We start from the raw sequence: 15,330 nt of genomic DNA, 5'->3' as shown, positions 1-15,330 counted from the left end.
TGCATTTAAAAAATGTTAGATGAACAACCAATAAAACATGACCGTGTTTGTGCTTTTACAGAGCAGATAACACTGAACAAACGCTCCTGAACAAATGTTTGTTCATAACTTTGAGAGAATATGTCCTGTTAGCTGGGAGTGTGGTATGACTGAATAATAAATCAGTTGATTTCATTTATTAAACATGCTTATCTTTAACCCGATCATGTGCATCTGTGGTGTAAATCAGAACAAGCAATAGATCAGGACTGATAACTGCAGCGGTCACACTGCGAGAGCTTCACAATACAAGTCCTTTCAAAGCAGTTTTTCAGCAAGAGCTCGTTCTGTAATATTCGCTCCGCATGCAATGACATGCAAGACCGGGTGCAACAGCGGTTCAGCATCACACACACACACACACACACACACACACACACACACACACACACACACACACACACACACACACACACACACACACACACACACACACACACACACACACACACACACACACACACACACACACACACACACACACACACACACACACACACACACACACACACACACACACACACACACACACACACACACACACACACACACACACACACACACACACACACACACACACACACACACACACACACACACACACACACACACACACACACACACACACACACACGGCGTCATCAATCCTCCTGTGGGACGAGGCCATGCGGGACGGTGCTAATCACGCTTCCCTGTTCGTGGCTTTGAAGGTCAGAGGTCAAATCTAACATCTAGAAGCATCTGTCATGTGACATTCGCAGCGCTCTCGTTATTAACGACCCTCCGCGGGGCTGTTTCCATGGCGACAGATGCACTGGGGCATATATATATATATATTAGGGATTTTTGCCGGATCGGGTATCCCGGTCCACATCTGATATTGTGCGTATTTATCTTTTTGATTTTTGTTATCTTGTTTTTCATGAATGTATTTTCCAACAATACAAAGAGCAATATGTAACGTTTACCAGATTTAGTGTTACACTTATTGTCTCTTAACTACCGGCAAATGTTTTTTTTCACTAAATGTTCAGATTTTATACAATAATTGTGCACTCGTGATTTGATGATCCACTAATCTAGTTTATAATAGCATTTCTGTCATAGATTATGATCATATATTTATTTTTATTTGTTGTTTTTCTTTATAATGAAGTTGTCTGCATTATATTGTTTAACACACAAAAGAGTGATTATCAGTTCAACAAATTCAACAGAAATTCTATGATTCTTAATTTTAAAAAAGAAAAATGCGCTGGTATCGGATCGGTATCGGTCGATACTCAGAATTTTTGGTATCGGATCGATTCTGGAAAAAAAAAAATGGTATCGGTGCATCCGTAGTGCTTAACACACTAAAGCTGACTAAAAAGAGGAATAAAAAAATCATCTTTTGGAATTTGATCTTAATGCCTTATTTAAAAAAATGAGGAAAACTCAAACCTTTAAAGGACACCAATTTTCTTTGTGAATGAATAATGTATCGTAAATAATGGTTTTATTTCAGTTCGCCTAATAATTGGCATTTAATAACTCATTTGCACTGAGAGATGATCTTATGGAGAGTTCCCCAAGCCGATGTCTAGGTGTGTGAGGGTGTGTGAGGATGTGCGGATCCCAACTGTTACAATAAAACATAATTTGAGCAATATAACATGCATTTTTGTTCAGCATATAAGCAATATTTTGCTTTTTATGTTAAAGACACTATTGATACCGTGAGAAATGTACATTCTCAGGAAAATAGCCGCTTATCAGTTAATCGTTAATCGATCGATAAGGTCAATCAATTAATGATTAATGAATTAATCGATAATTTGCATCCCTATCCCGGATCCATCAAATAACTTTAAAAAAACAAATCTGCCGCCTCTAATTTAGCATAGGGGTGTACTTACTTATGCACAGTGTGTTTTAAGGAAGAACATTTATTTATTTACGATACATTATTCATTCACAAAGAAAAATTGGAGTCCTTAAAGGTTGGAGTTTTCCTCATTTTTTTTAAAGGGTAACTAAACCCCTGGTCAGAGCCTGACTCCACCCATTGGCAATATTTGAAAAATGCTGGAAAAGTGGGCAGAGCCCAACGGACGAACCGAGGGCGGGGCTGAGCGGGTGATTGACAGACCCGCAGTGACTGACAGCTGCTGTCAGACTCGCTAAGATGGAGAGTGACGCAAGTAGCTTTGCAACAGAGCGGTCATTTAAAGTCGAGGACTTTTCTCACCTGAAGTGGAGGAATTGTCTGTGGTCACAGAGCTAAAATCATATCAATTCGAGCCGCTAGCTCAAACTGCGGTGTCGCATCGCATTAACTCCCGCATCGCGATCGGCATCCGACGATGCTAGCGAAGCAGCCGCGCTAGAGAGAATGGGTCCAGTATCTGAGTGGATTATTATTACTATTGACCTCCGTTAAGCATATTTTGCCGCTATGTGAAAAAAAATATCCAGCAAAACGCGCCGGCGGTTGTGGAGTCCATGCAGGAAGAGCAGCGTTTGGCACACAAGTGCATGTAAACACTGGCGCCTAATTTCTAAGTCTGGTGGGAAGTTATACAGTCCAGCAGTGCTGTTGCAACCGGCAACACTACACCTATACCAGCCTAACCACTGTACTAAATACAGATAAAGCTAATGCTAAAAATCTACACTATTCTAACTGATGCAATACTATGCTACTAACTAACTATGCTTCTAACAACACTAACAACTATGCTAAATAACTACCTAGGCTACACAAAATAATCTAAATAACTATAAATGCTATGCTAACTAGATGCTAAAATACGCTATCCTGATCGTTTTCAAAACTCGTAATTCCAATTTCCAGCTCCTGACTCGCTCTGGTGTTGACTGAACCAGATGCTTTTATACCAGCGGCAGCCAGGGGCGTGGTGAGCTCGCAGCGTCACAGAGTACCCTACGTCAGAGAGTACCCCTACTTCAGGAGATTCCGTTTAACCTGAAGAGGGCAGCACTCAGACGTTTTTACACCATATATTTGAAAATTAAAACACTTTATACTCAAATGTTAAAAAAAGTACTCGAATCAATGAACAGCATTTATGAAGCTCCATTCGTACAGATCATTAACTAAAAAAAGTTGGTTTAGTGTTTAGTTACCCTTTAAATTAAGGCATTAAGATCCATTTCCAAAAGATTTCCTCTTTTTAGTCAGCTTTAGCATGGGTGTGTTAAGCACTGTATATTTATATATTATATCACAAATCTCACGAATCACAGCATCATTACTGGGAGGATTTGCAGTTTCATTGAAACACACTTCAGAGGATCCGATTCACTGAAATCAAACCATTTTTATCCTACTGAAAAAAAAATTGGTGTAGAAGCAACCAATTTTGCTTTTTTTCCCTCAGGAAAAAAGGGGAAAAAAAATCCCTCAGAAATTGCTAGTAAATTACACAAACAATTACAAAGAAAACGGCAAATAACACAGAATTAAAGTAACATTTTGCAAGTATTTTCTCGTAAAACGTTCTCCGATATTCTTTACTTACGACTTTCGATTTTTTTTTTTTTTTTACAGTTTAGAATTAAGATGGAGAAGCATCAAATTAAGATGGAGAAGCATCGAGAAACTAGTCTAATGCACAGTCAACAGCCAAATAAAAAAACAAACAGATATTGTTGCTTAGTATTATATATTGGCACAAAACCACAGCAAGCCGACTGGCATGTTCTGCACAAACTCATCCGGATTATTCAAGAAGCTGTTGATCGTTCACCTGCTGACACGTCATGTTACCGCCAACAAAGCCACGCTTTCAGTGTGTAAAACCCCGCCGCTCCTCTCAAAGCCGGCTCTGAATGCCTGCCGTGCCGGCGCGGGTCACATGACCTCCACAGGTCTATAGAAGCGGCTCATCGTGGCTCCAGAGAACGTGCAATATGGCGTTTCATATCATACGAGCCACGGATGAAAACAAAGACACTTTCATCAACAACAGTGTTACAGTTTTACTGATGGTTTTGCTGGATCACAAACACAGTCTGGAGCCGCACGGGTGTATCTGTGGCAATAGCAACTATACATTATATGGGTCAAAATTATAATAATAAAAATATGCCAAAAACCATTAGGATATTAAGATCATGTTCCATGAAGATATTTAGTAAATTTCCTACCGTAAATATATAAAACATGTATTTTTGTGAGTGAATGCAGCACAATCGTGAACATAAATGCACAACTTTAAAGGAGATTTTCTCAATGTTTACATTTTTTTGCTCCTCAGATTCCAGATTTTCAATATTTGTATCTCGACCAAATATTGTCCTATCCTAACACACCACACATCAATGGAGAGATTATTAATTCAGCTTTAAGATGATGTATACATCTCAATTTCAAAAAATGTGACCCATGTGACTGGTTTTGTGGTCCAGGGTCACATATTAAATACAATGATATTAATGCGCTTTTTATTTGGCCCTTCCGTAACCATCACTCAAAAACATTCACACAAGTCAAGGAAGAGATGTTTTAGTAAATCATATGTAGATACAGTCAAACCTAAATGTATTCAGACATTCCTCACATTATCACAGTTTATTCGCTAGAAAATGGTAATAAAATATGAGCAGAACTCAGTTGATATCTGACAGGTTTTGTCCGTCCTTCTGTTAGACTGTCCCACACACACACACACACACACACACACACACACACACACACACACACACACACACACACACACACACACACACACACACACACACACACACACACACACACACACACACACACACACACACACACACACACACACACAGTTAGACTGTCTCACACACACAGTTAGACTGTCTCACACACACACACACACACACACACACACACACAGTTAGACTGTCTCTAACTGTGTTTTTGTGTCAGCTGGTAAATTTAACTACAAAATTAGATAATACCAGTTTAGCTCAACCAGTGACCAAGCAATGGTTCAGTGTGTTCAGTGTGTGTGTGTAAAGAGCATTAGCAGTTACAGACACACACTTCAGCAGAACATGATCAGCTCAAAGTGTCAATCATTTCTGCTCACAAATTGTAATATTTTTTACTGGTAGTCACTTTACGAAGAGTTATTGGGTATAATATGTCACAGTTTACTTTATTTTGCTCTCCTCACTTACATAAATGAACTAAAATGTCCTGCACACACTGTGAAAAATATAAAAAATGATATCTGGTGTAATTTTTGGTTTGACTGTACATAAATACCGGTGCATATAATAAATGCAAATGTACTGTATAAATATTTTTGGGTATTCATTTAATGAAAAATTGTATGTGGAAAATAGGCCAAGACTGAGAAGTAGATTTACTTCATGGCATTAATAGTTAAAACAAATGATGGTGGTTCTTTATTTTAGTCATTTGAGATACATAAGCATTGAGATGATTATTAAATATCATCAACAGGCAGAAGAACTTTTTTTTTTTTTTGCTATATCGGTCAGTTCTGGTTGCAATATGTCCTCCTCACAGTCTGTCAGTTTAACATTTGTCCATGAATGCAAAGCATCCGTCGAAAATCCATTTCTCCAGACCAACAAAACCACAAACCACCAAAAGTGAATGTTATTATAATGCGAATCAACATCACAATTAATAACCTCGAAAATAACTTCATCACATGTGCTTCAGATCCGGCTAATGTTGTTTACATCGATAACTGGTAAACAGAGATCTTCATTACACTCACAATGCCTTTAAAAACAACTGATGGATGGAATCAGGGAGTAATAACACAATATTTGACACAATATTCATATATAATGGTATTGATGTAGTAGTACTCCAAGAATACCGTAGTATATATTCCCAAAAACTATGGCATTACCACAGTATCTTGTTATAATATCCTTCAAAAGTCTGTAAATGTGGTGAGGATAGAGTGGAGAGACTGCGGTGTGCAAGATTACAGGCTTAGACGAGCAAAAACAATGGTGTCTTAAAGTAAAAATAAACTTAAACCGCTTGTTAGCGTATAAAAATAGCGTGCTCCTCGAAACACAATGTTCCCGCAGTTTCATCCAGTTGCGTTCATCTTGGACAGCCTCAACTGGTGGACTGGTTTTAGGGCTAACTGGTTTAGCAGGCTGGTTTTAGAGTGGTTTTGACCACTTTATCTGGCTAGACTGGGAGACCAGCTTGACCACCTTAAACCAGTTAAGACCTGCAAACCAGCAAAGGTTCCAGTAGGGAACAAAACAGAACGTTTCTAGTGATATTAACGCACCAAGTCTAGTGATACATTTTAACAAGTCCCCCTGTGGTGGAAATCCAGCTTTTAATGTTGTTTATATGTATATGTGGTGTTTTTAATACGCTTTAAACGTGTAAGTTCACAAGTCGACAGTATTTTCTGCTTAAAACTGCAGTGAACCAAAGACAGGTGTTTCTGACGTCACAAACTACCTTGTAACCAATCAGATCAACGTGTGATCGTCGACCAGTGGATCTCTGAGCCGAGTGAGTGGAGGCGGGGCTAATTTGCATATTCATAGAACCGCGTATACTAAATGAGGCAAGGGTGTCGAGTTACATTCAAGATATTTTAAGGCATGAATAATTATTTTCAGGGAAAAAACGTTTAAATATGTAATTTTTGGTATAAAATTATAGACTACTGGGACTTACTGACCCGACGTTATAAAAATGATGTTCTCTACACGCGCCCAACAACAACAACACGGTTTGATTGAAATCAATCCAAACGTGATCCTGACATTCAGTTCCAGATTATCCAATAGCATCTCATTTGATTCCTAGAGGATTCGTGTTTGATCCCATCATGATCCCTGTTGTTTAATCCCATCCCAACCCAACAGGCCACTGAACGCATTCCTCCATTAACTATCCGGATCTACACCAAAATAGAGTCGATATAAAACAGCAATAAATGTGTAAAACACTGAATATGATGTCAAATTGTGTTCATAAAGATAATCACGCGACCGCAGCAGATCGAGCATTTATGATATGATCTAAGGTTTCACCTTCAGCTTGACAGTTTTCTTATTAATATTCATAGTGGATCTGTTACACAGTAGCATATATTTCTCACTCTGGATATAAAATATCGCACGATACATTCCGCGTATGTAGCGATTAAATCGCGAGAAATATTTCCAATGTAACCGGAAAAAATCCACACCAACCGAGCAAACATAATTCCTTAGATAATATTATATGACTCAAAAAATACATAAATGGTTATTTAAGCCTATTTAACCTCGTTCTGAACGCATAAATAATAATCGTCGCGATATTTTCTAACGAAATGTCGCCGCATTTTTTTTAATTCGTTAAATTGTAGTCGTTCTTGTGTATCTAACGTTGCGTTGATCGTTACATTGAATCGACTTGTTACATTGATGGTCACATTGATCCGCGTTCCGCGTCGCTATACGATCTTTTGTCGATTTCTTACCTCAGCGAGCGTCGATGCCGCGACCATCAGGAATATGAAAACCTCTCGACACCCCATTCTGCTCCTCTCCTGTGTGCTTCCAACAAACAGTGCTGGTTTAATCGAGTAAATATATCCGTTTGGTGTAAAATGTCGGTGTGTGTTTCGTGTCGACTCCCAGAAGAATGCGATGCGCCTGCGATGAAGGCGAGTCAGAAGAACCACGCGTCATGTGACGCGACGCGGGAATGAGTGTGTGGGAGGGGGGCAGGGGATGCCTGAAAATACTGCAAATTTACATTCAAATAAAATCTAAGACTACTCTTCCATCTTCAACCTTTATTTTACCTTATTTTATAAATGTTTTTATTTTAAAGTAAAATATATTTTATATTATATTTATTTGTATTTTTATATTTTTTACATAAATACTGTATTGTTGTTTATTTCAGCTTGTTTGGTCGCTGCTTGCTTGAAACATACATTTTATGAGTAATGAAATATATTAATATAGTGATAAAAAAATCAGATTTGTTTTTCAATCAATTTTTGTTACTTTATTAGGCGGTTTTAATTTTTAAAACATAATCGTTTTATTTATAGCTTAGTAATAAAATATATTATAGTAAGAACAAAAATATGTTACTCTTCAGATTTGTTTTTCACATTTAATTTTTACAAATATAATCGTTTTATTTTTTAGCTTTTCACTATAATTTATGTCGTTATTGCTTATCTATTACATGCATTTTATTTTGCATTTGTAAAAAATAAAAATAAATTAAAAAAAGGCATTAAATGTCTTGTATAGGTAGAGAATTGAATTATGCGCACAAGACTTCAGTTATTTGCTGCCCCCGTGTGGACGTTCAGAGGGTTTCTGAATGAAATATATTTGTATTTTAGTGTAGTTTATTACTGTGTGAGAAAAAATAGCTTTTAAAGGCCGCATTAAATTAAACATAATAATAACAAATTGTGCGATAGAAATACCTGCTGTATGGATTACCTTGCAAAAAAAATAAAAAAGCATGCAGGCTTCGGTTTTATTATGAAAAGTAAACACTGACATAAAAACGCGTTAAAGCTTTGCTGTTTGGACAATGGACACAATCGGAAGTTTTCTGAGAGGAGTTAACTGCACCTGGTGTGTGTTCAATAATATGCTGCGGTCACGTGATACAAGTCGGAACTCTCCGAAAATTCCCAGTTTACAAGTTGGAATCTCATAATTACGGTAATGACTAAAAATACATAAAAGTTGCCCTATTAGCCCTTTCAAATTTCTATGCATATGAACAAACACATTTTCTGCATCCAAAATCCTATAATTTCCTCAGTGGATTAATCAAGACACACTTTGTAGATATGAGTATATATAATGTTACTCAGTAAAACACATATAAAGTTTATTCCCATATTAACAGCATTTTCATTTCTCATGAAAAAAATAACACTGATTTTGAACAAATCACAATTTTGATCTCATATGAGTTTGTAGGCCTGTCCTGGTCTCACGCAGCTCGAAATAACTATGTTCATTAGATTTGTGAGACCATAAATGTCCGTGGCATTAATACAAAAATATTCAAATCCCCACATGAGACGCATCCTCCGATTCATTCCCAGAGCGCCGGTCTTGTGTTGTGCCGTATCCTCGTCATCCTCGGCAGAAACCCGGCTCACTTGCGGCTGTCTCCGGGATAGGGTGGAGGAGGAGAGTGTGTGTTTGCTCTGGGTGGAGTCGGTGTGTATGGAGGCGGCCGGAGATCAGGAGGATACATCTCATAATCATAACTGTACGGAGGAGGAGGACCTGCCGAGGAAGAGCTGGAGATCAATGTTTGCAGGAGAGACAATATATCACGTCACAATATATCGCAATACAAAAATACAACAACATGTGTCATGGATGGTGACAATATATTAATATTTTATTCATATATGAATATATGAATGGTGACATTCTAGAATCGCGGGTACATTTCGAGTCTCCCAGATAAACCTTCTTTTATAAAAAAAAAAAAAAAAAATCAGTTTTGAATAATAACACAAATTATATTACACTACCACTAAAAATAATGCTTTATGTATATTTTTTTTAATGACAAATATTAACTAAATGACTCCCACTCAATCTATTATTGACTGTCTCTGCCTCCTGATGCATACATTCAACTTGAATTATCATTAAATAATTAAGTCTCATTTTTATACTAATATTTTTTGAGTTTACTCTATTAAGCTCTATTAAACTCTTTGTTATGAGTTTAATTACTTGTTAGTGGTCACTTTGAAGTAGGTATGTATGTATATGTGTAGGTATGTATATATGTATATAAAATGTATGTATATGTGTATAGATGCAGATAACAAAATAATAATAATAACATAAAAATAGTTAATTAAAGGAATGTAAGAGTTAAAGGGGTAGGAGTACATACGTTTGACTTCTTCCTGCTCCTTTTCGCACATGAGATAGAAGTATGTTCACACAGAAAGTAATGATACTTTGTTTGCTGCTTTTTATATTTTTTCTTTACTTTTTTCTTAATGTTTTGGACATTATTGTATCTTATTTTATACATTTTTTTCTTCTTCTCTCATGTTCCAAATAAAGATTTCAATCAATCAATCAAAATCAATCAATCAATAAATTAAAGGTGCTGTATGGAGTTTTTCTACTAACATGAATCCATTTGTTATTACCTGTGTGTGAAGGGGTTGTAATCTCCGTTTTTTTCCCTTCCCAAAACCGTCAAATCCTGACAAGTGTCGTCTTTGGATTAAACTGTGTTCAGTCCTCAGTCAGCGAAACCCCTCGAGATCAACAACACACTTTTGTGTTTTAACCTTACTGTGAGTTACACTAGTTACATGTTTTATGCTGGTTTAGGTCATGATTTCGGTTCTCTACGCTAATTGTTGATACGCTAGCACACGCTGCTAATAAACACAACTTTACACTCGCGTAGTCCGTTTGCTTTGTAATAACGATTATAGAAGTGAACAGAGACCAGCTCTGCATGAACAGTGTTGCTCCTGATATTGTGAGTCCCAGTCTCCGTCTCCATCAGGATATGATGCGGTGGGTCAGTTTTTGACTGTGACCGTTATGCTTTTGCCTCTTTAGGGGCCAAGCACTGAAGGTGCGGGCACCTATTGTATCTGTTCCGGTTCTTATTAGGGGCCAAGCACTGAAGGTGCGGGCACCTATTGTATCTGTTCCCGTTCTTATTCTTCTTTTTAGGGGCCAAGCACTGAAAGTGCGGAGGCACCTATTGTTTTCGTTCCGGTTCTTATTATTAGGGGCCAAGCACTGAAGGTGCGGGCACCTATTGTATCTGTTCCCGTTCTTATTCTTCTTCTTTTTCTTTTTTTTCTTTTTTTTCTTCCGACTGGGCGTCTATGGTAGCCTATAGAACCGTTTGCGGGAAACTTATACAAATTGGCACAGTGATAGAGGACAGCCTGAACTATCACCATAGCAAATTTGGAGTCTCCAACTCATTCCCTCTAGCGCCACCAGCTGTCCAAAGTTTTACTCATGTTTATGCTAATAACTTTTGAACCACAAGGGCTAGAAACAAAATTCTTTTTTCCTCTGATTCCTGAGCTCATGACGATTCGACTGCACCCTATGACGTCATTTTCCGTCATAATAGTTTTCCCGCCATTTTGAATTTTCCGAAAAACCTACTTTTTCGAACTCCTCCTAGGCCGTTGCTCCGAATTTCACGAAAAATGAACCAGATCATCTCCAGACCTTGACGACCAAAAGTTATGGAATTCAAGTTGATTCGAATTACCGTTCTCGAATACCGCGCAAATAAATTTTACGTAGCGCTTGCGAAAACAGACGTAAGGCCGTATCTCCACAACGCTTTATCGGATTCAGACCAAATTTGGTACATGTCATCACAAGCATGACTTGAGGCTACATGCTGCGTTTCGGCACAGCGCCACCTACTGGTCCGGAGATATGAAGAATTTATGTTTTTGCTTATAACTTCTGAACGGTTTGTCCAAAAATCACAAAAGTGGTCTCGTTAGATTCAGGGCGTCGTGCTGAGTTGACTGATATCCAATTTTACCATATCGGTCATTTTGGCTGTCGGCCATTTTGAATTATGTGCTAAAATGCTGTATTTTATGAACGCATGAACGTATCGTTACGAAACTCAGTATGGGTCATCAGTACAACGCCCTAAAGGTACTCAAAAATTTATGAGACACCGCCACCTTTTGGTCAAAAGTTATAATGAAATTTCCAAAAATGCTAATAACTTTGGAATAAATTTGCCTATAGTAATGACACTGATCTCAATAGATTCCTTGGGTTATGCTGAAAACATAGATACCAATTTTGCCATAGTCAGCCAAACTTCCTGTCCGCCATCTTTATTTTCTTTTAAAACCTACTTTTTCGAACTCCTCCTAGACCGAAGGTCCGATTTTCACCAAAATCGGATCGTGTCATCTCCAGACCGTGCCGAGTAAAAGTTATGGATTTCGTGTCGATAGACGAAACCGTTTTCGTATACCGCAGTGGCAAAGTTGAGGCATGATGCCAAAATGACTATTCAGGCTTTATATCTGCAATGCCTTGACATATTGACACCAAACTTTGTAAGTGTCATTGTCACTTCACTCTGACCACATCACATCAGTTTCGTAACTGCGCCACCTATTGGTCGAAAGTGATAATCATATTTTTAGTTAATGTATGTGATTTTTCAACCATTTTGCCAAAATTCATCTTTAAATGTCTTCAATTGCTCCTTGCTGCAGTTGGTCTCTCACTTCCAGCCACTTTGGCATGTCTTGTCGTCTTGCTTGCGCTTGGCCCCGGTGATTGCTGCTTGCAGCTATATTTATTATTATTATTATTCTGCTTCTTCCGACTGGGCGTCTATGGCAGCCCATAGAAGCGTATGCGGGAAAGTTGTTCCGGTTTGACATTCTGATAGAGGACATTCCCAACAGTAATTGCACCAATTTTGGTGTCTCTAACTCATTCCCTCTAGCGCCACCACCTGTCCAAAGTTTCACTTATATTATGCTAATAACTTTTAAACCGTAAGGCCTATCAACAAAATTCTTTTTTCCTCTGATTCCTGAGCTCACGACGATTCGACTGGACCCTATGACGTCATTTTCCGTCATAAAAATATGGCCGCCATTTTGAATTGTCCAAAAAACCTTCTTTTGCGAACTCGTCCTAGACGGTTTGTCCGATTTGCACCAAAATTGCACCAGATCATCTTCAGGCTGTGGGGACAAAAAGTTATGGAATTCAAGTTGATTCGTCAAACCGTTTTCGATAAACGCGCAAACAAATTTTACGTAGCGCTTGCGAAAACAGACATAAGGCTGTATCTCCGCATCGCTTAATCGTATTCAAACCAAACTTCCTACATGTCATCACAAGCATGACCTGAGGCTACATGCTGCGTTTCGGCGCAGCGCCACCTACTGGTCTGGAGATATGAAAAAAGGCTATTTTTGCTTATAACTTCTGAACGGTTTGTCCAAAAATCACAAAAGTGGTCTCGATAGATTCAGGGCGTCATGTTGAGTTGACTGATATCCAATTTTTCCATATCGGCCATTTTGGCTGTCGGCCATTTTGAATTATGTGCTAAAATGCTGTATTTTATGAACGCATGAACGTATCGTTACGAAACTCAGTATGGGTCATCAGTACAAAGCCCTAAAGGTACTCAAAAGATTATGAGACAGCGCCACCTTTTGGTCAAAAGTTATAATGAAATTTCCAAAAATGCTAATAACTTTTGAATAAATTTGCCTATAGTAATGACACTGATCTCAATAGATTCCTTGGGTTATGCTGAAAACATAGATACCAATTTTGCCATAGTCAGCCAAACTTCCTGTCCGCCATCTTTATTTTCTTTTAAAACCTACTTTTTCGAACTCCTCCTAGACCGAACGTCCGATTTTCACCAAAATCGGATCGTGTCATCTCCAGACCGTGCCGAGTAAAAGTTATGGATTTCGTGTCGATAGACGAAACCGTTTTCGTATACCGCAGTGGCAAAGTTGAGGCATGATGCCAAAATGACTATTCAGGCTTTATATCTGCAATGCCTTGACATATTGACACCAAACTTTGTATGTGTCATTGTCACTTCACTCTGACCACATCACATCAGTTTCGTAACTGCGCCACCTATTGGTCGAAAGTGATAATCATATTTTTAGTTATTGTATGTGATTTTTCAACCATTTTGCCCAAATTCATCTTCAAATGTCTTTAATTGCTCCTTGCTGCAGTGGGTCTCACACTCCCAGCCACTTTGGCATGTCTTGTCGTCTTGCTTGCGCTTGGCCCCGGTGATTGCTGCTTGCAGCTATATTTATTATTATTATTATTATTCTGCTTCTTCCGACTGGGCGTCTATGGCAGCCCATAGAAGCGTATGCGGGAAAGTTGTTCCGGTTTGACATTCTGATAGAGGACATTCCCAACAGTAATTGCACCAATTTTGGTGTCTCTAACTCATTCCCTCTAGCGCCACCACCTGTCCAAAGTTTCACTTATATTATGCTAATAACTTTTAAACCGTAAGGCCTATCAACAAAATTCTTTTTTCCTCTGATTCCTGAGCTCACGACGATTCGACTGGACCCTATGACGTCATTTTCCGTCATAAAAATATGGCCGCCATTTTGAATTGTCCAAAAAACCTTCTTTTGCGAACTCGTCCTAGACGGTTTGTCCGATTTGCACCAAAATTGCACCAGATCATCTTCAGGCTGTGGGGACAAAAAGTTATGGAATTCAAGTTGATTCGTCAAACCGTTTTCGATAAACGCGCAAACAAATTTTACGTAGCGCTTGCAAAAACAGACATAAGGCTGTATCTCCGCATCGCTTAATCGTATTCAAACCAAACTTCCTACATGTCATCACAAGCATGACCTGAGGCTACATGCTGCGTTTCGGCGCAGCGCCACCTACTGGTCTGGAGATATGAAAAAAGGCTATTTTTGCTTATAACTTCTGAACGGTTTGTCCAAAAATCACAAAAGTGGTCTCGATAGATTCAGGGCGTCATGTTGAGTTGACTGATATCCAATTTTTCCATATCGGCCATTTTGGCTGTCGGCCATTTTGAATTATGTGCTAAAATGCTGTATTTTATGAACGCATGAACGTATCGTTACGAAACTCAGTATGGGTCATCAGTACAAAGCCCTAAAGGTACTCAAAAGATTATGAGACAGCGCCACCTTTTGGTCAAAAGTTATAATGAAATTTCCAAAAATGCTAATAACTTTTGAATAAATTTGCCTATAGTAATGACACTGATCTCAATAGATTCCTTGGGTTATGCTGAAAACATAGATACCAATTTTGCCATAGTCAGCCAAACTTCCTGTCCGCCATCTTTATTTTCTTTTAAAACCTACTTTTTCGAACTCCTCCTAGACCGAACGTCCGATTTTCACCAAAATCGGATCGTGTCATCTCCAGACCGTGCCGAGTAAAAGTTATGGATTTCGTGTCGATAGACGAAACCGTTTTCGTATACCGCAGTGGCAAAATTGAGGCATGATGCCAAAATGACTATTCAGGCTTTATATCTGCAATGCCTTGACATATTGACACCAAACTTTGTATGTGTCATTGTCACTTCACTCTGACCACATCACATCAGTTTCGTAACTGCGCCACCTATTGGTCGAAAGTGATAATCATATTTTTAGTTATTGTATGTGATTTTTCAACCATTTTGCCCAAATTCATCTTCAAATGTCTTTAATTGCTCCTTGCTGCAGTGGGTCTCACACTCCCAGCCACTTTGGCATGTCTTGTCGTCTTGCTTGC

At 38.4% G+C, this 15,330-nt stretch overlaps 2 protein-coding genes across 3 annotated transcripts in view; both read right to left on the bottom strand.

Annotated features, from left to right (window-relative positions):
- Positions 1–7,719, bottom strand: part of appa (amyloid beta (A4) precursor protein a) — a 46,501-nt gene extending 38,782 nt beyond the window's left edge. The window contains exon 1 of one of the 2 annotated variants that reach the window (XM_079615407.1): positions 7,497–7,719. In XM_079615407.1, the coding sequence (XP_079471533.1) occupies positions 7,497–7,553 (57 nt within the window). In that variant the 5' untranslated portion in view covers positions 7,554–7,719. The remainder of the gene's footprint in view (positions 1–7,496) is intronic. The other variant, XM_079615408.1, reaches the window with a different exon arrangement.
- A 310-nt stretch (positions 7,720–8,029) lies between these two features.
- cyyr1 (cysteine/tyrosine-rich 1) overlaps positions 8,030–15,330 on the bottom strand; it is a 42,384-nt gene continuing 35,083 nt past the window's right edge. Inside the window, exon 4 of the mRNA XM_079615126.1 lies at positions 8,030–9,291. Within this exon, the coding sequence (XP_079471252.1) occupies positions 9,158–9,291 (134 nt within the window). The 3' untranslated portion in view covers positions 8,030–9,157. The remainder of the gene's footprint in view (positions 9,292–15,330) is intronic.

This window comes from Phoxinus phoxinus, assembly GCF_949152265.1.
Source record: "Phoxinus phoxinus genome assembly, chromosome: 6".
Lineage (NCBI taxonomy): Eukaryota > Metazoa > Chordata > Actinopteri > Cypriniformes > Leuciscidae > Phoxinus > Phoxinus phoxinus.
The sequence above is the reverse complement of the archived record's forward strand: the minus strand, read 5'-3'. Positions and strand labels throughout refer to the sequence as shown.